At 44.9% G+C, this 23,209-nt stretch overlaps 1 protein-coding gene across 6 annotated transcripts; it reads right to left on the bottom strand.

Annotated features, from left to right (window-relative positions):
• Nucleotides 1–607: 607 nt before the first annotated feature.
• On the bottom strand, nucleotides 608–22,117 carry cnp (2',3'-cyclic nucleotide 3' phosphodiesterase). 6 transcript variants are annotated; one of them, XM_069906837.1, is made up of 5 exons: nucleotides 22,044–22,115; nucleotides 20,770–20,907; nucleotides 11,294–11,933; nucleotides 10,508–10,641; nucleotides 608–1,683 (listed from the first exon to the last, which is right to left on the bottom strand). In XM_069906837.1, the coding sequence occupies exons 3-5, from the start codon at nucleotides 11,913–11,915 to the stop codon at nucleotides 1,288–1,290; spliced, it is 1,152 nt and encodes a 383-aa protein (XP_069762938.1). In that variant the 5' UTR covers nucleotides 11,916–11,933; nucleotides 20,770–20,907; nucleotides 22,044–22,115; the 3' UTR covers nucleotides 608–1,287. The 6 variants fall into 6 exon arrangements, with proteins under 6 accessions (XP_069762938.1, XP_069762934.1, XP_069762935.1 ...); XM_069906833.1 differs by lacking the exon at nucleotides 20,770–20,907 and adding an exon at nucleotides 21,092–21,192 and having other exon boundaries at nucleotides 11,294–11,928; nucleotides 22,044–22,088; XM_069906834.1 differs by lacking the exon at nucleotides 20,770–20,907 and having other exon boundaries at nucleotides 11,294–11,928; nucleotides 22,044–22,117.
• Nucleotides 22,118–23,209: the final 1,092 nt, after the last annotated feature.

Here is a 23,209-nt window from a genome sequence, read left to right as displayed (position 1 = left end):
ATTAAAAGATTATTTATAATTGGTAATCATGACGTGTAGAGCTGGTAGAGGATTGCCACCTTTTTCCACTTCAGTGCCAATCTCTCCACACTCCCATTCCTCTGTATGATTAGCCAACAGTACCTTGCACCAAGGCGCCCTGCTGCGTTATCACAGATGCTGAAGGAATTTAACTGGTCTCACAGAGTCCATAGGAGGTAAAGATGTATTACTGGCATTTTAAACCCGAGCCCTTATAAACCAGGATTATTGGTTGCCTTCCCCCCCCCCCCATTAGCTTCCTCCTGTTTCCTTCCACAGAGCCAAAATCTCTTTTCCTCTGTCATATCCATTCAACAGTTTTTGTTGGTCTGGACTTCCCCCTGCCAGTCTTCAGTCTGACCCCTTCCTGTTCTTTGCTTGGAGAAGGGCTCCGGCCTGAAATGTTGATAATAGATCGATGGACGCTGTGAGACGGCCTGAGTTCCTCCAGCATTTCAGTGTGTTTCCACTGCTGACTTTATCGCCCATTGGAATATTATGTAACCACTGTTGCGCCAGAATATTTAGCAAATAAATTGTCCAGCGTACAATTGTGTGAGGTGTAATCAAACACTGATGAAACAGCTTGTTGCAACTCATTTATTGAATCGCTAATTCCAACATTGAGATAGCAATAAAGACGGCATCATTCTGGACATTTCCATCAAGGCTCAGTACTGTGCTTACCACTATCCACCAGATTGAGGTGATGCAAATTAAGGTTTAGTTGAACATGAAGCTTCTCTCTTCTGCAGAATGTTCTCTTTTCCCCCTAAACCTGCACAAGGGAGCACAGAGTAAAAACACAAAGCTGGAGAATCTCAGCAGGTCAAACTCCTTTATGTAGCAAAGATAAAAGATGCATAACCAACATTTTGGGCTTGAGCCCTTCATCAAGGTGTGAGCAGAATGGAGGCAGGTTCCTGGTTTGGAACACTGACCTGCTGAGATTCTCCAGCATTGTGTGTTCACTTCAACCATGGGGTCTGTAGACTTATATGTTTTACTTCCAAGGGGAGCACAGAACTTGTTAGCCAATAAATTGAGCCTCGACTCGCAGTAATCTTGCTTTTGTTACCATTCTGGCAAAGTAGCTGACAAGACAGGGTATTGCTATCAAACAGTAGGCTCAGAAATACACCTAAAACAAAGGAAACATTCTACCAGATACAATTATTTTTAAAAATAGGACCTTTATGATGGAAGAGATAAAAACAACATACCACAGAATTTAAAGTTTTTGTGTGTCTCACAGCAGAATTAAAATTACTTTCCTTCAAAATCTTTTGCATAAAACCCAGAGAAAAGGGTCTTTACTTGAATTGGCTTGGGCAGGTTAACTATCCACTGCCCGTCACCAAGGCACCATAATGGACCTTGTTTTATCATGACCTGTTCAAGCTTGCCTTTTTTCTCATCCTTTAAAATGGTGAGCAGATCAATTCCCGTCTGAACCATGTCCACACCAGGAGCGCATGCCAAGGTGATGTGGGACCTGCTGGTACGTGGCAACCCCATCTTGATTTCATTCTCTTCTTCTGCTTTGGGCCAGAGTTGCTGCTGCTGTTCGTCCAGTAGAACACGGGCTCCTACTGTTCGGGGTGTGACAAACAATGCTGAAACCTTCAGTACAAAGGACTTGTGAAGGGAATTGTTAACAACCTAAGTATGGAAACACAAGCGAGGGTTGTTTATCAATTACAGGAATCTAATTGGAACTTACTGGTGACATCTTAGGTTTGTCCAGGGTAAAACTGCATTTAGGTTCAGAGAGCCTATTGTTTGCAAAGTGCCTCCTGCTTTTTATTGATGACAAGCAACTTGACACAACTTAAAAGATATCCTACTTGAATTTTAAAAATTTTAAAATAGTTCAGCCCATCACAAACAGACCTCTCTCCATTCAGAGCTTTCATCATCACTTCTCAGCTTTGTTTTCCTCTTCTACCTTATATCTAATGTTTCACTTGTATCCACCTATAGTGCCCTCCATAATATTTGGGACAATGACACTTTTTCCTTTTATTTGTCCCTGTGTTCTACAGTTTTGAATTTGTTTTCAAACAATTTACATGTGATTAAAGTGCACATTCCAGATTTTAATCAAGGTTATTTGGTTTGGGTGGAGAGTCGGAGGCGGAAAATGGAGCTCGGGCAGTTTTCTGGAGCAGGACGAGCGAGTGAGTGGCCTGGTAAATGAGTGGGGCTTCGAGGCTTTGGCTCAGGAGGCTGAGGATGAGCATATCGGGACTAAGGTAAGACTGTATATTTGTCACATTTATATTTTTTAAATCCTCTTTGTAAGGTGACGGGAGAGAGAAGGGGTGGGTGTGAGAGCAGTTTGCTGTTCTCACTGTCAGATGTGGGAGGTCCTGGAGTCTTCTAGCCTCCCAAACTTCCATTTCTGCACTAAGTGAGCTGAGTTGCAGCATCTCAGGGACCATGTTGGGGAACTGGAGCTGCAGATCGATGACCTTGCTCTGGTCAATGGTAATAAATAAGAGTTGACTGTAAAGAGGGGGATAAGCAAAAGGTAAGATGTAGGAAATCTCTGAAATGCATTTACTTTAATGGTAGGAGTATTGTAAGGAAGGTGGACGAGCCAAAGGTGTGGATAGACACCTAGCAGTATGACATGGTGGCGATTAGTGAGACGTGGTTGCAGGAGGGACTTGACTGGCAGCTAAATATTCTGGGATTTCGTTGCTTTAGGTTTGATAGAATTGGAGGGGTAAGGAGGGTGTGGCATTTCTTGTCAGGGAAAATATTACAGCGGTGCTGAGGAGTGATAGATTGGAGGGCTCATCAAGGGAGGCAGTATGGGTGGAATTTAAAAATGGAAAAGATGAGGATACAATTATAGGGGTGTATTATAGACCACCTAGTGGGGAGCGAGAAATAGAGGAGCAAATGCGTAAGGAAATAGCTGAGGTGAGCAATAAGCACAGGGTTGTGTTAGTTGGGGATTTTAATTTTCCTAATATGGATTGGGAGACGTATTCAGTGAAAGGGCCGGATGGCTTAGAATTTGTAAAATGTGTGCAGGATAGTTTTTTTGCAGCAATATGTTGAGGTACCCACTAGGGAATGGGCAGTGTTGGATCTATTGTTGGGGAATGAGATAGGGCAGGTGACTGAGGTGTGTGTTGGGGAGCACTTCAGATCCAGTGATCGTGGTCCCATTAGTTTCAATATAATTATGGAAAGGGATACGTCTGGTCCGACGATGAAGGTTTTTGAGTGGGGGAAAGCCAGATTTGATTAAATGAGAAGGGATTTGCAGGGAGTGGTTTGGGCTGATTTCTTTTATGGGAAGGAGGTAGAGGAGAATTGGAGGGCATTTAATGGTGAGATTTTTAGGGTGAAGAATCTTTATGTTCCTGTTAGGATAAAAGGCAACGCCAAATGTTCGATAGGGCAGGGGCGTGGTTTTCAAGGGAGATTAGGAAGTTGGTTCAAGATAAAAAGGGAGGCCTACATTAAATACAGGAAGCAAGGTATGGACGAGATGCTTGGATTGCAGAAAGAAGCTTAAGAAGGAAATTAGGATAGCGAAAAGAAGGTACGAGGTGGCTATAAAAGTAAATCCGAAGGGTTTTTACAAATATGTGAATAGCAAAAGGGGAGTGAAGGATAGAATTGGTCCACTAGAGAATCGGAGCAGACAAATTTGAGGAGCCAAATGAGATGGGGAAGATATTGAATGAGTTCTTCTCATCGGTATTCAGTAGGAAAAAGGATATGGAATTATGTAGGATAAGTGAGGCAAAAGGGGTAATTATGGAAAACATAGGGATTAGGAAAGAGGGGGTGTTGGAGCTTCTGAGGTATATAAAGGTGGATGTTTCTGAGTTCCGACAGGATTTTCCCCAGGACCTTGAGGGAAGTCAGGGAGGAAATAGCAGAGGCTCTGACAGTGATTTTTCAACAGTCAGTGGAGGAAGGTGCGGTGCCGCGGGATTGGCATGGTTCTTCTGTTTAAAAAGGGCTCCAGAAATTATTGGCCAGTGAGTTTGATGTCGGTGGTTGGTAAATTAATGGAAAGTATTCGTAGAGATAATATGTATAAGTTTCTAGAGGGGCAGGGATTGATCAGGGACACCCATCATGGGTTTGTGAGGGGAAGGTTAATGTTTGACAAATCTTGAATTTTTTGAGGAAGTGACTAGAAAGGTTGATGAGGGAAGAGCAGTCGATGTAGTCTATATGGATTTCATAAGGTTTTCAATAAGGTTCCACGTGGACGGTTGGTAAGGAGGTTCAGCATTAAATGGTAGTTAGAAGATGGGTGCCAGAGAGTCATGGTGGATAACTGTCTGTCAGGATGGAGGCCAGTGACGAGCGGTGTGCCTCAGGGATCGGTGTTGGGTCCCTTGTTGTTTGTCATTTACATTAATGATTTGGATGAAGGAGTGGTAAATTGGGTGAGTAAATATGTGGACGATACAAAAATAGGGGAATTTTTGGATCGTATGGATGGTTTTTGGGGACTGCAGAAGGATTTGGACGGCTTAGAAGAGTGGGCTGAAAGGTGGCAGATGGAGTTTAATGTAGATAAGGGTGAAGTGTTTCATTTTGGGAAGGATAATCAAAATAGATCATCTGCTGTGAAGGGGAGAGCATTGGGGAATGCAGAAGAACAGAGAGAGCTTGGAATAACGTTTCATCGTTCTTTGAAAGTGGATTCTCATGTAGATACGGTGGTGAAGAAGGCTTTTGGTATGCTGGCCTTTATAAATCAAAGCATAGAATATAGGAGCTGGGAGCTGATGTTGACACTGTTCAAGGCATTGAAGCCAAGTTTAAAATATTGTGTGCAGTTCTGGTCCCCAAATTATAGGAAGAATATCAATAAGGTGCAGAGAAGATTTACTAAAATGTTGCCTGGATTGCAGTATCTAGAATACAAAGATAGATTGAGTAGACTGGGTTTTCATTCATTAGAGCGTAGAAGGTCGAGGGAGGATTTGATAGAGGTATATAAAATTATGAGGGGGATAGAGAAGATGTGAATAGGCTGTTCCCCTTGAGGGTAAGTGAGATTGGAATGAGGGGTCATAAGTTAAGGGTTGGGGATAAAACTTTTAGAAGTAACATAAGAGGAAGCTTCCTCACTCAGAGTGGTGGCTGAGTGGAATGGCCTTCTGGAAGAGGTGGTTACAACAGGGTCAATTTTGTCATTTAAGAGAAGGTTGGATGAGTGCATGGATGAGAGGGGATTGGAAGGTTATGGGCAGGGAGCAGGTAGGTGGGACCAGAGTTCACTTAAATCGGTGCAGACTAGAGGGGCCAAGATGGCTTGTTTTCGTATTGTAATTGATATATGATTATTTGTGTCCATTTTGGTTTGACCATGTAGAAATTACAGCACTTTTTATATATAGTTCCCCCATTTCAGGGCACCATAATGTTATGTTTAATTCCTTCATTGGTGCAGGTAGAAGAGAGTTAGGCTTGCTTCTAAGCTTTAGGTCACCTTTGGAGTCAGTGTTCCATTCTGACTGACTGGCCATATCTCAAAATGGACGTATATATCCGTGTTATTGTTCGTCAGATACAATAAGGCAGCCACCAAGATCAGCTCTTGCGAGGTTAGCCACGACTGCCAACCTCTCGCAAGAGGCGTTGTTTTCCATAGATAAGAGCGTAACGTTCACCCTAAGAGCGTAACTTTCACATTTTTTCTTTATTTTATTTTTAATTTCTTTTGGTCGTATGTGCGGATGGCCATAAGTCACATAGGTGGTAAGCTGGTGAATAGCTGTAGTTGCTATTTTTCAACATGAGGACCAGAGTTGTGCCAATGAATGTCTAAGAAGCCATTGAGGGTGAAAAACAAGAATAAAACAGTAAGAGACATCATCCAAACCTTAGATTTACCAAAATCAATTGTTTGGAATATCATTAAGAAGAGAGAATGAAGTGGTGAGCTCAGTAATCACAAAGGGACTGGAATTCCAAGGACGATCTCCACAGCTGATGACAGAAGAATTTTCTGAATGAAGAAAAATCCCCAAACACCTGTCCTACAGATCAGACACACTCTTCAGGAGGCAGATGTGGATATGTCAATGACAACTGTCCGTTGAAGACTTCATGAACAGAAATACAGAGGCTATACGGAAAGATGTAAACCACTAGTCAGTCACAGAAACAGGATGGCTAGATTAGTTTGCCAAGAAGTATTGCAGAATCAGAATTTATTGTCACAAACAAGTTATGAAATTTAGTGTTTTGTGGCAGCATTGTAATGCAAACATTCATATTATAACCATCTTATGATATTACTATAAAAAAAAATTTAAATAGTGCACGAAGAAGCAGGCAGTGTCTGTGGTTCATTGATTATTCAAGAATCTGATGGCAGTGGGGAAGAAGCTGTCCTTGTGCCGCTGAGTGCTTGTCTTTAGGCTCCTGAACCAGAGTGAAGAGGGCATGGCCTGGGTAGTGGGGATCTTTGAAGATGGAGGCTGCTTTTTTAAGACACCGCCTCTTGTAGATGTCCTCGATGGAGTGAAGTCTGATGCCTGAGATGTTGCAGGCCATGTTAATAACCCTCTGGAGTTTATTCTTGTCCTTAGAGTTGGCGCTTCCATACCAGGCAGTGATGCAACCAGCCAGAATGCTCTCCACAGTACACCTGTAGAAGTTTAAGTCTTTGGTGACATACCGAATCACCTCAGACACCTCAACGTATAGCCGCTAATGAGTCTTTGAGATTGCATCAGCATGGAGGCTCCAGGACAGATCCTCAAAGATGTTGACGCCCAGGTATTTGATGTTCTTGGCCCTCTCCACTACTGAGCGCTCGATAAGCACTGGGCCGTGTTCCCAACCTCCTTCTGAAGTCCACAATCATCTCCTTGGTTTCGCTGATGTTGAGCGCACGGTTGTTGTCATTACACCAGTCAACGAGCTGATCCATCTCCCTCCTGAATGTTTCCTCATTGCCGTTTATGATTCTGCCGACAACTGCGGTGTCATCAGCAAACTTGTAGTTTTGTGCCAGGCCACACGGTCATAGGTGTATAATGAGAAGGACAGTGGGCTAAGCACACATCCTTGGGGTGCGCCTGTGTTGATAATCAGTGAAGAGATGTTGTTTCCAATTCGTACTGACTGTGGTCTTCCAATGAAAGAGTCAAGGATCCAGTTGTAGAGTGGCCTAGAGTTTGTAGCTTCTCGACCAGCACTGAGGGAATAATGGTACTGAAGGCCGATCTGTTGTCAATGAAGAGCAGCTGAATGTATGAGTTCCAGAGCTGAGTGGAGAGCCAGGGATATTGCATCTGCTGTGGAGCGATTGAAATGATAGGCGAATTGCAGTGGGTCCAGACCTTTGCTTGGGTACGTGTTAATTCTGGCCATGACCAGCCTCTCAAAGCATTTAATCACAGTAGAAGTTAGTGCTACTGAGCGGGATAATTAATGCCCTTTTGAAGCAGGTGGGAACCTCCGACTGCAGCAATGAGGTTGAAAATGTCTGTGAACAGTATGGCTAGTTGGTTGATGCAGATTTTCAGTCCCCTGCCAGGTACGCCATCAGGGCCTGACGCCTTGAAAGGGTTCACCCTCTTGAATGATGTTCTGACATCACCCTCAGAGACAGATATCTCAGGTTCCTCAGCCTTTTCAGGGATTCTAATAGGCACTGTCTGGTTCTTCTCAAAGCGGGAAAAGAAGATGTTCAGCTCATCAGGTAATGAACCAATACAGCCATCTATGGTGTTTACCCTCGCTTTGTAGGCAGTAATGGCTTCTTCCAGAATTGCCGCCTTGTATTTAAAAGAGCCTGCAGAATTCTGGAAAAAGGTCTTGTGGACAGACGAGACCAATATTAGCATGCATCAGAGTGATGGCAAGAGCAAAGTGCGGAGGCATAAAGGAACTGCCCAAGATGCAAAGCAGACCACCTCATCTGTGAAACATGGTGGTGCGGATGTTATGATCTGGGCATGTTTGGCTGCTACAAGTAATGGCACATTTTATTGATGATGTAACTGCTGGTGACAGTAGCAAATGAATTCTGAGGTGTATAAACATCTTACCTGCTCAGGTTCAAGCAAATGCCTCCAAACTCATTGGACAGCACTACATCCTACAGCAAGACAATCATCCCAAACATTCTGCTAAAGCAACAAATGACTTTTTCAAGGTTAAAAACTGGAAAATTTTGAAAGGCCAAGTCACTCAGCTGATCTAAATCCAATTGAGCACGTTATCCCTTTATCTGTTATTCCGAAAACCTCCAAAAGCCAAACATTTTTTCCATGGATGTTATGTGCTCATCAAGCATGACCCTAACGCGACCCACACTCAACTCATGCTTGAAAATCCCGTGTCGGTCCATGTTGTTAATTAGTGGAACATGAGGGATTGCTTACTTTATAAGTGCTAGTGGAAAAAAATGAGTCAAATTGTCCAGCACCATCACAACCATGTCAGACATCCAGCGCCATCACAACACCCCCCACCACCCCCCCCCTCCCCACCACCATCCAGCGCTGTACCTTTGTTTTGCACAAATCTGTATCGCTGCTATTTTAATTCCAAAATAATCCGAATCATGAAAAAGGTCCAGTCCCAAAGATTCCAGATAAAAGTTTAGCCACCTGTACTGAAGAGAAAACCTAAGGGGATAAGCCCCAAAACAAGCAGGAGCTGAAGATGGCTGCAGTAGAGGTGTGGCAGAGCATGACCAGGGATATGAAACAAAGTACTTTACATGGCTACTTTAATATACATACTATATTATGGTGCCCTAAAATTAGGGGACTATGTATAACAACTTCACGGTCAAACCAAAATGTTTACAAGTAACCTTGTATAAACCTTGTATAAATCTGGAATGTGAACTTTAATCAAATGTGAATTGTTTAATTACAAATTTAAAACTGTGGAGCACAGCACCAAAGAAAGGTAATAAAAACAAAACATATTTATCCCAGATTATGGAGGGCACTCTATGACCTCTTACCAATTAGCCTGTGTTCCTCCCCATGCCCCTTCCTCCCTCCTCTTCTTTCCCTCTCTCCCTACCTGCTTGATTTTTGCACAGGCCCAAAACATTGGTTACCCTTTACTTCTGAATAGGTACTGAGTTTTTCCAGCACTTTTGTCCATTTCTCTGTGGTGTTGAGCTTCCTGAGAGTTGTTCGGGCTGAAAACCAAGGTAAGTGGAAAGCATTTCCTCAGACTCCTGCCTTGTAGATGGTGGAAGAGTTCTGGAGGGAGTAGGAGGTGATTGACTACCATGGGCTCTTGTAGCTACATTCATTTATGTGGCTGGGCCAGATGCGTTTCTGGTCAGTGGTAACCAGCAACAGAATGCTAATACCATTGACAGTCACAAATAGATATTAAACCCTAGCCCATCAACAGGAAGACCCACTAAACACTGCCATTCATTCATAGTCCTGACTCAAATAGTTAATCATTCGACTGATGATTGTCAAGGTTCTTGGAAGACTCTCGCATCAATGTATCACACAGATAGGGTAGGGGATATGCATGTGTCAGCTCTTCCAAAGAGGTTTCCTGTCATTTAGCACTGACTTCAAAGCACTGCAAAGCCAATCCCACAGAGTTGGGACCACACTGGCTGAGAAAGGGCACAAGGGTGAGAAGGAATAATGCAGAAATTGAAAGAAATCCTTTTGAAATACAGTGAAATCCTTGGTATCCAGAATTCAAGTAACTGGCAAAAAAAAATTGAGGAAATAAATAATTTTTAAAAATTACAATAAATAAAAGTTTAAAATTGTAAAAGTAAATTTTCACCGAAGCAACACACAGCATCTTGGTGACGATGGGAGCAAACATTTAGCCAGCAGAGTGCCACGGTCGTGCCCCACCTGCAGAAAAAGCTGTTCGAATAAAGTTGTGTTTGAATAAAATAGCGGCACCCAGGATGAAGAGGTGACCAATGCTGCTCACTGCTGGGGCGACTCTCCCAAAGTGTCTCCCTCAGTATATTGGTGAGGCTTTATCTGTAAACTTGGGGAGGGGGATTAATTATGATGGCACAGTCAGCGCCACACTGTTACAGCGCCAGTGACCAGGGTTTGAATTAAAATTAAAATTTTGTGATTTACGGGAATTACCTGATTAAAGTGAACTTTACATAATTAAGGGCTAAAATACTGATTTTTTTTTCAAATTACTTTACCTTTTTCAGTGTCTTTTAAAGTTTATTCTTAATGCTAGTGTATTAGTTAGGCAATGAAAGAGTGTGTCTCAGGCAAAATTCGCACATCTGGAATCTCAGCAGGTGCTGGATACCGGGGATTTTGCTGCACTGTGTATTATTGCTTGAAACTCGTCAGAATGATTGAGCACATTTCTCCAGCTTGCACTGGAATGAAGATGCTAACCAGAGAAATGTGCCTGTTAAAGCTGTATGCCAAAGCACAAGCAGTAAGATCACCTCTAGTTCTTATCAACTTGCATCTCTGACAGTAAGTCACCATTAGAGAAAGTCACCAACCTCGTCCACAGCGTAAGATTCACAATTTGGAACCTTTCCATAGTCGCAGAACATTGTTGTACAATGCAGCATACTGGACTTCTTCTGGAAATACTTCTGCAGGTTGAAGCCATCTTTGGAATCCAAGTTCACATCTGCGGTAAACAAAACTATATTAACTGCACAGTGCAGCTTCTCTGCTGTCACAGATAGTTGGCATGGACACAGTGGCCAAATGGCCACTTTACTGCTGCAAACGTCTGATTCTATTTTTAATTTATCCTTCCCATGTTTAAAACCTCACCCACTCAAAGCCCCACTCTTCCCTCTATCCTGCCCTCCTCCCTAGCAGCCGTTTTCTTTCTGCAGCTTGTGCTGTTGAGGACCGCAGTTGGCATTGCCTCCACGGTCAAACAGCTTGTCAAAAGACAAAGGAGACGCTCCTGCACAGCTGCCCTGACCTCACCATCCTGACTTGATCTACAGGAAGGGGAAGGTCACTGGATTACATAATGCAGGGCTTCAGATGGGTGGCACAGTAAGCGCAATGCTATTTGGGTTAAAATCCTGCATGGTCTGTAAGGAGTTTGTACATTCTCCCTGTGACCTGCACGGTTTTTTTCCTCCCACTCTTCTAAATGAACGGGGTTAGTTGGTTAATTGGAATGTACAGGTTTCATGAGCTGGAAGGCTTCTACCATGCTGTATTATTAAAATTATAACTTTTAGTAGGAGAATTTAATTAGCCAGGATGGTGACTCCATCACCACCCTGTTTAAAAAAAAAAGACAAGAAAAGCTCACATACGTTTCTCAAACTCTTGCAGAAATGCCTCAGTCTTGCTGAGCTGATCTAGGAAATCCATAGCAATTTCACACATCTTCTCAGCATCCTGCTTCACCAGGAACCAGCCAAAGAAATAAGGGATGATGATCTGCTTCACGGATGTCTCCATCATTTTTATGCTCTGAACAGGCAGCTTCCAGTGACTGCATTTTGCCAACACATTGAGGTCATTGCTCTTCGGGTTTCTACAGTCAACAAGGAACACAATGTAGTCCTTCTTTCTGGCAAGCTCGAAGAGGTAATCCAGGCGCTGCCGATAGTGGTGCGTGTCGTCCACCACGATTACCTTTTTACCATCTTCAAAACATTGCTCGATTTGCTGGTCCAACTTGCTGTACCTACTGCTGTCGTCCTCAGACTCCTCCTGAGGACAGATCTTCAAGGCATCGGCAGAAACGCTGGCAGAGATTAATGGATACCTTTCCGTGATCTGCTTGGCAATAGTCGTCTTCCCACTACCTGGCAGGCCTCGGAGAATGAAGAAGGTGTGAGCTTCTTTGATCACTTCTATGGTATTTGTGTCTTCCAGGAAAGAGAAATTGTGGCACTGTGAGGGTTTTGACTTAGAAAATAATGCCCCCATTTTGAGTAAGTTTCTAATCTTTAAAAAAAGAAAAAGAAAAAAACTGAGAAAGTCCAGGAATACCACATGAATCCTCTCGTTATATACCATCATCTGCAGAGATGTTAATTCTGCCCCTCGATAGCAAAGCCTCATGTCAGTGAAGCAGTTTCCTGCACATGTGGTACAGGAACTGCTCCGCCCAAGCCTGCAAGAAACTACAGAGGGCTATGGACATAGCTCAGGCTATCACACACACACACCCTTCCCCTCCATCAACTGTACTATAACTCCCACTGCCTTTGAAAGGCAGTCAGCATATTTCAAAAGTCATCCCACTCCAACCAAACTCTCTTCCTCCCCCCCCTCCTCCCATCTACTCACAAAACAACCTCAGCATGACATTTTTATACATAAGACAATAAACTTGAACTTGAAATAGGTAAATACATGGTCTATTGTGTTATTCAGTCAGGAAGGCTCGTTCAAATTCTGTACAAATCCTTTAAATTGGTTAGACACATTGAGAGAGTGCATGGAGGAGCTTAAAAGGTAAACAGAGGCAAAGAGGTCAAAGGCAGGGGAGTTGTATGGAACCTGCATATTGTTATACCACACTGGGACTGCATCCAAGTCTGAGTGCCACACTTGTGCCCACATATCCACTCTCACCACCATTTGGGCCCCCAAACAGTGCTTTCAAATGAAGCAACACTTCACTTATGTATCCACAGGAATCATCTACTGGATCAGTTGCTCCCTTTGTGGCCTCTACATCGGAGAGACGGAGCGTAGACTGGGAGATCACTTCGCTGAGCACCTTTGCTCTGTCCACATCAGTGACAGGGATCTACCAGAGACCAACCATCTCAATTCTGCGTACCACTCCCATGCTAACATGTCTGTCCATGGCCTCGTGTACTATCCCACTAAGACCACCTACAAATTGGGCACTCTCCAACCAGATGGCATTAACATCGACTTCTCCAGTTTCTGCTAACCTGCTCTCCATCCACCCTCCCTTGCCTTTCCCTTTGTCTCCAGCTCTCCACCCTTTCCCTCTCCATTCCTCCTCTCCATGTCTGCTGGTGTGCCTTCCTTCCCTTATCCACCTTTTACTTCCTGCATTTGGAACCGTGCGCCTCCCCCGCCCCTCCTCCTCCCATTTTGCTCAGATGCCTGCCGACATTTTTTCATGTAAAACACAGAAGTCTGCAGACAATGTGATTGTAGTAAAAACACATCAAAATGCTGGAGGAACTCAGCCGGCCAATGGAGACAATGCTATATTGCTGAAGTTCCGGGCCTGAGTCCTTCTTCAAGGAATAAACAAAGAATGAGCAAAAAACAGGTGATCTGAAGAGACCGTGCTAGCTGGGGGAGAGTTCAGACCAACAAAAGGTGTTAATTGGATATGATATGGGGAGAGATGAGAATTTATCATGTCTATGTGAAAGGAAACAGGGAAAATGGAGAGAGACAGAGCTAGGGGAAGGGAACGGAAGAAGAAATTTGGGGGGGGGGGGGAAGAGAAGGGGAGGTTAACAAAAGCCAGAGAAGTCGCTATTAATGTCATCTATTTGGAGGGAGCCCAGTCGGAAGATGAGGTGTTGTTCCTCCAATTTATGGGTGGTCTCAGTCTGGCAGTGTACGAGACCATGGATGGACATGTCAACAAAGAAATGGTTGGCCACTAGGAGATCTACGCTATTGCGGCGGATGGAGCTGAAGTGCTCAATAAAGTGATCTCCCAGACTGTGCCTAGTCTCCCAGATGTAGACATTTTTTATACCTTCATGAAGGGCTAAGCCCAAAATGCTAGTTATGCATCTCTATCTTTGCTATATGAAGTACACTGAGTTTTTATGATTACAGAGCAAGAAAGATTCACCATAAAGTTGAAGTGATGAAAGATTTGGAACAGAGAAGCTCAGGTTGTTTTCTTTGGAGAAATTAAAGCTGAGAAAAGAATAAACAGAAGTATTCAAGATCAGGATGGGGAAACTGTTCCAATGAGTCAAGGAGAAAAGATACAGTGAATCAGAGGAAAAATGTTTTAGTCAGAGCATGGTTAAGATGTAGAATTCACGGCCTTTGGGAATGGTGGAAACAACACCCATGAGGATATTCACTAAGGAATTTGTAGGGAACTAGGAATGCTTTACGGCTCTGGGTACAGTATAGGATAGGATTCCTCTACCAGCAACAGCAATGATGGACCAAATGGCCTTGTGTACTGTAAAAACTATAACTCGTACCTAGGCATTATATGGGTGCCACAGGGAAACCCTGAAGAATGGGTCTCTGAGAAGTCCTGCAGACAGCCAGACCAATAAACCAAGGGCAAACATCCAAAAGGGTCCTGATTCACAAGGCTGAAACCCAAACTGGTGGCATCCAGAATACTGAGGCAAGGTACGTATGCAAAGGACGGTCCCAGCAATCTGAACGGTGGGCGGTGATTGGGGCTGGGTGTGGAGCTCAGGCCCCACATAAGGGAAGGGTACAGGATTAGATCGTGTCCTACTGGTCTTAAAAAAAATACTCTTTTTTGTATTCCATATTTAATTTTCAATTGATCAAATGTCATTAAATGTTTACCTTGATAACAGTCTTTAATTGGTCAAAGAAAGGAATAAAATCTATTAATAAAATTTATATTATTTAACATAAACGGGATCAATTTATTTTGAACCAATGGCATCTTTCCATTTAAATCTTTAAAAAACTTTCTCGGAATGTCAATGGGCAGTAATTGAAATAGATACTGTACTTGCGGAAAATGTTCATTTTAATACAATTTACTCAACCAATTAATGTAATTGGTAGATCAACCCATCTTTTTTTAATCTTCCTCAATTTTTTTGAACAACGATCCATAATTAATCTTAAACAAATTATCCAAATGATTATCAATTCGAATTCTCAGATATTTTTATTCCATTATCAGGCCATTTAAATTTAGTATTTTGTCCACACTCTTCAGGTGGGATCCCAAAAACCTCTTGCCTGTTACCCAACAGCCTCTCTGAGCCTGGGAAAGAGTGTAAAATGGGTCCAAAAAAAAAAGAAACACGGACTGCAGAAGCCAGGACCCTGAGTGAACAACGAGAAGCTGGAGGGATCCTGTGGGTCAGGCAGCATCTGTGGAGAGAAATGGTCAGTCAATGGTTTGGGTTGTATAGAAAAGCAGGGGTGGTCTCAGGAGCCCCTAAAGGTGACAATAGATTGCTCAACAGAGGAAGATGGGACAGGTGGAGAGACAAGAGGGGAGCAGAAAAAGGGCCTGTGGTATTTGAAAAGTAAAATGGGAGCAGGTAGACTGTCTTTTGCTTCTCCTTCTCTTACTGTTAGTAACGGTGGGCAATGCTGATGATGGCTCTTTGTTTGCCTTACAACAGACAAAAGGAAATTCCATATTACATTTTTTGTATTATTACATGATATTAAAAGGAATCTTGATCTTAAAAGTCTCTTCCACCTCTACGGCCCTCATTGTCCAGTGTCCTCCACCTTTTGGCCGCCTCCTTGGCTCTCCTCTTTGCCACTCCTCACACATACATCAACAACTGACCAACCTCTTAACCTCTCACTTCCAAAAGGTATTTGGCAGCCTGTTTCCCCCAGCCCTCCTTGCCTGGTATGATGGAGCCATGTAGACTGACTCTGTCTGGCCTGCATGATGATGAACATCTAATAGAGTGGCTGTGACAACAAGAAGTTTGCATCATTCTTGACTGCCAAAAAACCTTGTGGACATCATTTTCAGATCTATCTTACCTAAACTTTTAGCTCTCCCCTCAATCTCTCTGCTCCATGCAAAACAATCTCAGCTGCTGCAAGGTAACACATCCCAAGTACTCCAAACTATCAACTGTAGAAGTTGTTATTGCTAATATTCCCTGTGCCCAGAATCATCCTGGTAAATGCCATCTGCACCTTCTCAAGGACCTTCACAACCCTGCTCGGTGGCAGCTGTAACCTAATTAGAGCTCAGTACTCCAAACTATCAACTGTAGAAGTTGTTATTGCTAATATTCTCTGTGCCCAGAATCATCCTGGTAAATGCCATCTGCACCTTCTCAAGGACCTTCACAACCCTGCTCGGTGGCAGCTGTAACCTAATTAGAGCTCTGTAAATGCTCCCTGCTTTTAAGTTTCAAATTTATGTTTGCTGTCATGTTTTCCAAGGTAATGGTGAAAAGATTTGTTTTGCATGCTATCCAGTAAGTTTATCCATACACAAGTACAGCAGAATGAAACTCGGCACAAAGAGCACAGTTACCGTGAGAGATCAATTTGTGAAAGTGTGAAATTTACGCAGTGGTATAGCCACTGGCTATACCAAAATGTTTGGCCTGGAAGTCAGCCTGAAGAAAACTGAGGTCCTCCATCAGCCAGCTCCCCACCATAACTACCAGCCCCCCCACAACTCCATCGGGCATACAGAACTCAAAACGGTCAACCAGTTTACCTACCTCGGCTGCACCATTTCATCTGATGCAAGGATCGACAACGAGATAGACAACAGACTCGCTAAGGCAAATAGCACCTTTGGAAGACTACACAAAAGAGTCTGGAAAAACAACCACCTGAAGAAACACACAAAGATCAGCGTGTTCAGAGCCGTTGTCATACCCACGCTCCTGTTCGGCTCCAAATCATGGGTCCTCTACCAGCATCACCTACGGCTCCTAGAATGCTTCCATCAGCGCTGTCTCCGCTCCATCCTCTCCATTCATTGGAGTGACTTCATCACCAACATCGAAGTACTCAAGCTGGCAGAGTCCACAAGCATCGAATCCACGCTGCTGAAGACCCAACTGCGCTGGGTGGGTCACGTCTCCAGAATGGAGGACCATCGCCTTCCCAAGATCGTGTTCTATGGTGAGCTCTCCACTGTCCACCGAGACAGAGGTGCACCAAAGAAGAGGTACAAGGACTGCTTAAAGAAATCTCTTGGTGCCTGCCACATTGACCACTGCCAGTGGGTTGATCTCACCTCCAACCATGCATCTTGGCCCCTCACAGTTCGGCGGGCAGCAACCTCCTTTGAAGAAGACCGCAGAGCCCACCTCACTGACAAAAGACAAAGGAGGAAAAACCCAACACCCAACCCCAACCCACCAATTTTCCCTTGCAACCGCTGCAATCGTGCCTGCCTGTCCCGCATCGGACTTGTCAGTCACCAACGAGCCTGCAGTAGATGTGGACATACCCCTCCATAAATCTTCGTCCGCGAAGCCAAGCCAAAGAATATTTTGTGAGAAGTTTGAAGAGATTCTGTATGTCACCAAAAACTCTCTGGAGGTGCCAACGCTCAGAACAGCGTTGTTAATTCGGCCTGCAACATCATGGGCACCAGTCTTCACTCCATCGAGGACATCTACATGAGGAGGTGTCTTGAGAAAGCAGCCTCTATCCTCAAAAATCCCCACCATCTAGGCCATGCCCTTTTCACTCTACTACCATTGGGAAAAAAGTACTGAAACCTGAAGATGAGCACTCAGTGGCACAAGCATGGTTGGCATAGTAGTTAGTGCAACACTGTTTACAGCGCCAGCGATCGGGGCCAGGATTCTAATCTGGCGCTGTCTGTAAGGAGTTTGTATGTTCTCCCCATGTCTGTGTGGGTTTTCCCCTGAGGCTCCAGTTTCCTCCTATCATTCAAAAATGTAACGGGGATTGTCGATTAATTGAGTGTACAGGTGGTCCCTTACATACAACCAAAACATAATGGTGTATAATTTTTTTTAAAATAAAGAAAACATATTTGTAAATTACATGTCAGGTCCCAGGAATCAAGGGGCTGTTTATTTTGACGGACGAACATGGCGGCAGTCATGGGCTGGAAGGGTGCTGAGACTCCGCTACCACCAAATTGTTCTATTTTCAGGACACCAAGTCAGTGACAGACCTGGTGTTTGAAGTGAGAGAGGTGAACGCAGACCCAGAATAACATTCGACATGTCCATCTTGAGATCCAACTGATCGGTCAAAATGGAACCCGGACGTATGTCGGGGACCACCTTGTAATTAGGCGGCACGGATACATGCACTGAAAGGGCCTGTTACCATGCTGTATGTCTAAATTTAAGGACAGCTTCTTACCCTCCACCATCAGATTTCCGAATGATCAATGAACCACAGACACTACTTCACTTTGTCTTTTTATTGCACTATTTTATTTATTTTGAAATGTGATTTATATATTGTAAACGTTTGCACTGTGACGCTGCCACAAAACAACCAATTTCGTGTCTTGTTCATGACAATAAATTCTGATTCTGGTCTGATAGCTGTAGGAAAGAACCTGTCCTTGAATCTGGTGGTGTGTGATCTCACACTCTTCAGTCTTTTTCCTGATGGGAGGCCGGGGCTGAGATGAGCTCTTCAGTGAGTTGGCTAGTTTCTTGAGGTAATGGGAGGTGTAGATAGAGTTGATGGAGGGAAGGGAGCTTTGTACGATGCTTTGAGCTGTATTCACAATTCCCTGCAGTTTCTTGCAGTGTAGGACAGGGCACCTGTCATACTGTCAGGGACATGCCGACTTTCCTCAGGCTCCTGAGGAAGTAGAGGCATTGGTGTGCCTTCATATAGTGAATGCATGGCCGGAGATGGTGGTGGAGGCTGGTAGACAAGCATATGGATTTAAGAAAAATAGAGGGTTCTGGGGTAAAATTAGATTGTTCTGGAGTAGGTTTACATAGAACGGGTGATATTGTAGGCCGAAGAGCTTATACTATGCTATGACAATGTGGTTGGTAAGAACTTTAAGCTGTCTCAATACTCAATGTTCCCATTGATGAAGCTGCAGATCAGAGGTGGCCAAACCACCACCCCCAGGCCAATTGCAGCCCATTTTGAAGTGGCCTAGGGTAAATTTTAAAATAAAATGGAATATGGCCCATTAGAACAAAGTTTCTAACAACAAATTGTATGTTCACTGCACTTCTTTGTTTTCACACCAAATGTCGCTGCCATTTTAAACAATTACTAAACCAAAAGCAATATTATCCATCGATGAAAACGGTTACCTCACTTAAAAAATATTTACCTCATTTGATTAAACATAGTGGAACTGAAAAGACAGAAAATAGCAAGGGAGTGTCGAAAATTTCAGGCACGGTGGGAAAATGAATACTTTTTCAGAAGTCAAGGGGAAGTGTATTTGTGTGATTTGCGAGGAATCTGTTAACTTTAACAGCCTATCAACAGATTTACACATTGCATTATAATTATTAAGGTGGACACTTGGGCCATAACTGTATTCACTGAGAGTTGTGGAAGAATGTTGGAGATGGGCTTGTATTTTTCTTGATCTTTTCTCCTGTTCTTAATTTGCACCCAGCTTTTTAAAAATTTTACACTGTGTTTTGAATGAGTTTTCAAGAGTTTGATTTTATTCATTTAAATTAAATTTAAGAGCAGCAGATACAGAAATGCCTTCTGCAATATGTGAGCACATCAATAAACGACTGTTATGTCAACCATTCTGCAATATGTGAGCACATCAATAAACGACTGTTATGTCAACCATTAAACTGTTCAGTAGTGTTGGATAGTTATTTTTATAGAAAATGAATTTTTGATAACACAGGGCTGTTCTAGTTTAAAAAAAAAGTTTTTCTTGCAGTTGTAACTGGTTGAAAACTGCTGGCCTTGATACTGTTTGGCCCGTGACTCCTTATAGTTTTCTGTATGTGGCCCACAACCAAAAATTTTGGCCACCCCTGCTGTGCATCCCCATGTGCTCTGCTAACCATTCTCTCAATCCACTGTTGCACCTGTCTGAACTGCCTCAAGCATTCAAGGGAAGATACTGATCATTTTATTCTCAAACTCCAGAGTTCTGACAATGGTGTGAACTGGCAGAGTGTCTTTAAAGCTATAACAGATGTGCCACGTTCAAAAGAAGAGTAAAATGAGAAATGAAAGTCTACCCTAGAGATTGTAAATTGTTAAATTAAGACACACTCATGCAATCTGCTGGCCAGGGGATTTCAGGATCCAACACAAAACAAGTTGTGTCATTTAAATAATTTTTTTTAAAAATACCACAGGTTTCTGACTTCCACACACTTCAACGCGTAAAACTAAGATAGAAAAACAAGTCATCTGCACTCCTATTAAGCCAATCAATCTCATGTCAACCTTGAAAACTGTCTGCCTACCTTCACAGCTTCAATACAAGCCAAACCCTTCGCAGCGAGTTAAATATTTCTGAGGCACTGCTGCTCTTGTTTTAAAATTTCAAGGTTTATTGTCCTAGACAAAACATGGACAGATGGATGCTTTAAAAACAACTTTAAATGTATTGTCCTACAAAATTTCCTTGGCTTTTTAATCAGGGAAAGTCCAGATAATAAGAGCGATGACTCTGCTCACAGTTGCTGAGATCTCACTGAGCAAGTAACAGGCAGTTTCCAGGGATATTCCACATGTGGAATTGCTCACTGCCCTGGGAATCAACTTTAAAGGAACTTTTAACAGTACCAACAACAAAAAAAATGGAAATAAACAATTCTACCCATCCAAGCAAATGACTATCTATGAAGTAGTTCCATGTACATTAATGTGCAACTCAAATGTCCAGGTTAAAACTTAACAGTTAATAAGTTTCAGTCTTGTGAATGCCTGAGTACAGCCACATAGCCTGAAGAAGGGCTCAAGCATGAAACGTTGGTGATATATCTTTACCTCCCATGGATGCTGAGAGACCGGCTGATTTCCTCCAGCATTTCTGTGTTTTTATGGCCATATTAAAAGCAACTTCATTACTCCACTTTTACTATATATCTCAACACAACCTGGACCATTAGGACAACTTTTTCAGTCCAGTTAATGAATGCTTCTTAGCAGAGGAGCAGGTCACCTGATGGAGTTTGTTGTCTGTTGTTAAGATTCCAAATAAACCAATTGGTGGTGGAAATATTCAGCAGCCAGGTCCCCCCTGTGCAATGAGACTTCCAGACCTGTTCTCTCTCGAAGCAGCATTTTTCTGTTTTGATGACTGTAATAATAACAGGAGCCTGAAGCAGAGGTTTAGACACAGTGTGGGCCACATGCCAATCCAAAATGGAGCCACGATGGAAACAATTGAGTGCAATCATTCAGACGTGCTGGAGAAACTCAGCAGGTCAAGCAGCATCCATAGGAAGTGAAGGGGAACCAATATTTCAGAACAGGGCCCTTACACAAATGTGCTGAAGGTCCTGTTCAGCTTCAAGATGAGTTGGCGGGGAGAGTGCAATGGATTGTGCTCGAGCCCAACACGTGCAGAGAGTCCTGTTTCACACTAAGGAAAGGAATACAATCAGCAGGACAGCCAGCACCTGCGGAGGCAAAGGGTGCTGGTGGGTGTTTCACGTGGAAAGCCGAATTGAGTTGGAAGTGGGCTCTGGGGTCTGCTCATCCCGACATGCACAGGGGTGAGAGACAGAGAGTCCTGAAGACTGAAGAGCCCAGCGTGAACAAGCACGGCCAGACAAAGGTTAATGCCAATGTGACACAGATCCCTGGATGATGCCGAACTGCTGGAAGACCATGAACTTGGTGAAAACACACTCTGGTCTGGAGTGCCCAGAACCTATTTCAGCAAATGGAGATGTGGGTGAGGAAATGCTGCCAACTGGCACATTCCAGGCTCGAGTGCTGAGGGACACAAGACGCAGCCAATGCGAGAGAGCTGAGGGGAAGGAGTACAGTCCAGACCAGCCATTCTCAACGGGAGTCATAGGACCCCCTGGGACCACAAGCCATGGAAGGAAGGTGCGGGGGTAGGCACAGTGAAATCAGTCAATGTAGTCAGTGGAAGAGAAGTGCGGAGGAAACCAACGGAACCTGGTGACTTCACAGGGGGGTTGAGCAGAGCTCGTGGGGGGGGGGGGGCATTGGCCAAAAGATGGTAGGATTGGGGTCCTGTTCCAAGAGTCTGAGGATTAGAGCCCCCACCCCGGCCTTCTGCAAGGAGGTGTGGTGGGGGGGAGGGGGGGGGGGGGGGTGGCTGCAGGCCTCACCCCGGAAAGCGGTGACGAGTGCAGCTGAGTGACCGGGATCCGCAAGCGGAGCGTCCACGGTCCCGGGGGTGGGGCTCAGTATCCCGGCCTCAGCGCGACCACCGCCCCAGGAACGGATCGCCATACTCACCCCGCGCCACATCCGACTCCCCGAAGCAAAACGTGCTCTTGGCGCATGCGCGGCAACCGACCAGCTGCTCGTGGGTGTGGTCATCCAGAGATTGACATGTCCGGGACACAACCCCCCATACTCCCCCTTCTCCCCTCCACCCTCCACAACCCCCAATACTCCCTTCCCTCCACCCTCCACCCCCCCATACTCCCCTTCCCCCTCCACCCTCCACACCCCCATACTCCCCTTCTCCCCTCCACACCCCCCCATACTCCCCCTTCCCCCTCCACCCTCCACACCCCCATACTCCCCTTCCCCTTCCACACTCCCCATACTCCCCTTCCCCCACCACCCTCCACACCCCCCATACTCCCCCTTCCCCCCTCCACACCCCCATACTCCCCCTTCCCCCCACCACCCTCCACACCCCCCATACTCCCCTTCCCCCTCCACACCCCCCATACTCCCCCTTCTCCCCTCCACCCTCCACACCCCCAATACTCCCCTTCCCCCTCCACCCTCCACACCCCCCCATACTCCCCCTTCCCCCTCCACCCTCCACACCCCATACTCCCCCTTCTCCCCTCCACACCCCCCCATACTCCCCCTTCCCCCTCCACCCTCCACACCCCATACTCCCCTTCCCCTTCCACACCCCCATACTCCCCCTTCCCCCCACCACCCTCCACACCCCCCATACTCCCCCTTCCCCCTCCACACCCCCCATACTCCCCCTTCTCTCCCTCCACCCTCCACACCCCCAATACTCCCCTTCCCCCTCCAACCCTCCACACCCCCCCATACTCCCCCTTCTCCCCTCCACCCTCCACACCCCCATACTCCCCTACCCCCTCCACACCCCCATACTCCCCCTTCTCCCTCCACACCCCCATACTCCCCTTCCCTTCCACACCCCCATACTCCCCTTCCCCCCACCACCCTCCACACCCCCCATACTCCCCTACCCCCTCCACACCCCCATACTCCCCCTTCTCCCCTCCACACCCCCATACTCCCCTACCCCCTCCACACCCCCATACTCCCCCTTCTCCCCTCACACCCCCATACTCCCCTTCCCCTTCCACACCCCCATACTCCCCCTTCCCCCACCACCTCACACCCCCCATACTCCCTACCCCTCCACACCCCCCATACTCCCCTACCCCCTTCACACCCCCATACTC

This window comes from Narcine bancroftii, chromosome 12 (genome assembly GCF_036971445.1).
Source record: "Narcine bancroftii isolate sNarBan1 chromosome 12, sNarBan1.hap1, whole genome shotgun sequence".
NCBI lineage: Eukaryota > Metazoa > Chordata > Chondrichthyes > Torpediniformes > Narcinidae > Narcine > Narcine bancroftii.
This window is presented reverse-complemented; position numbering and strand designations above follow the sequence as displayed.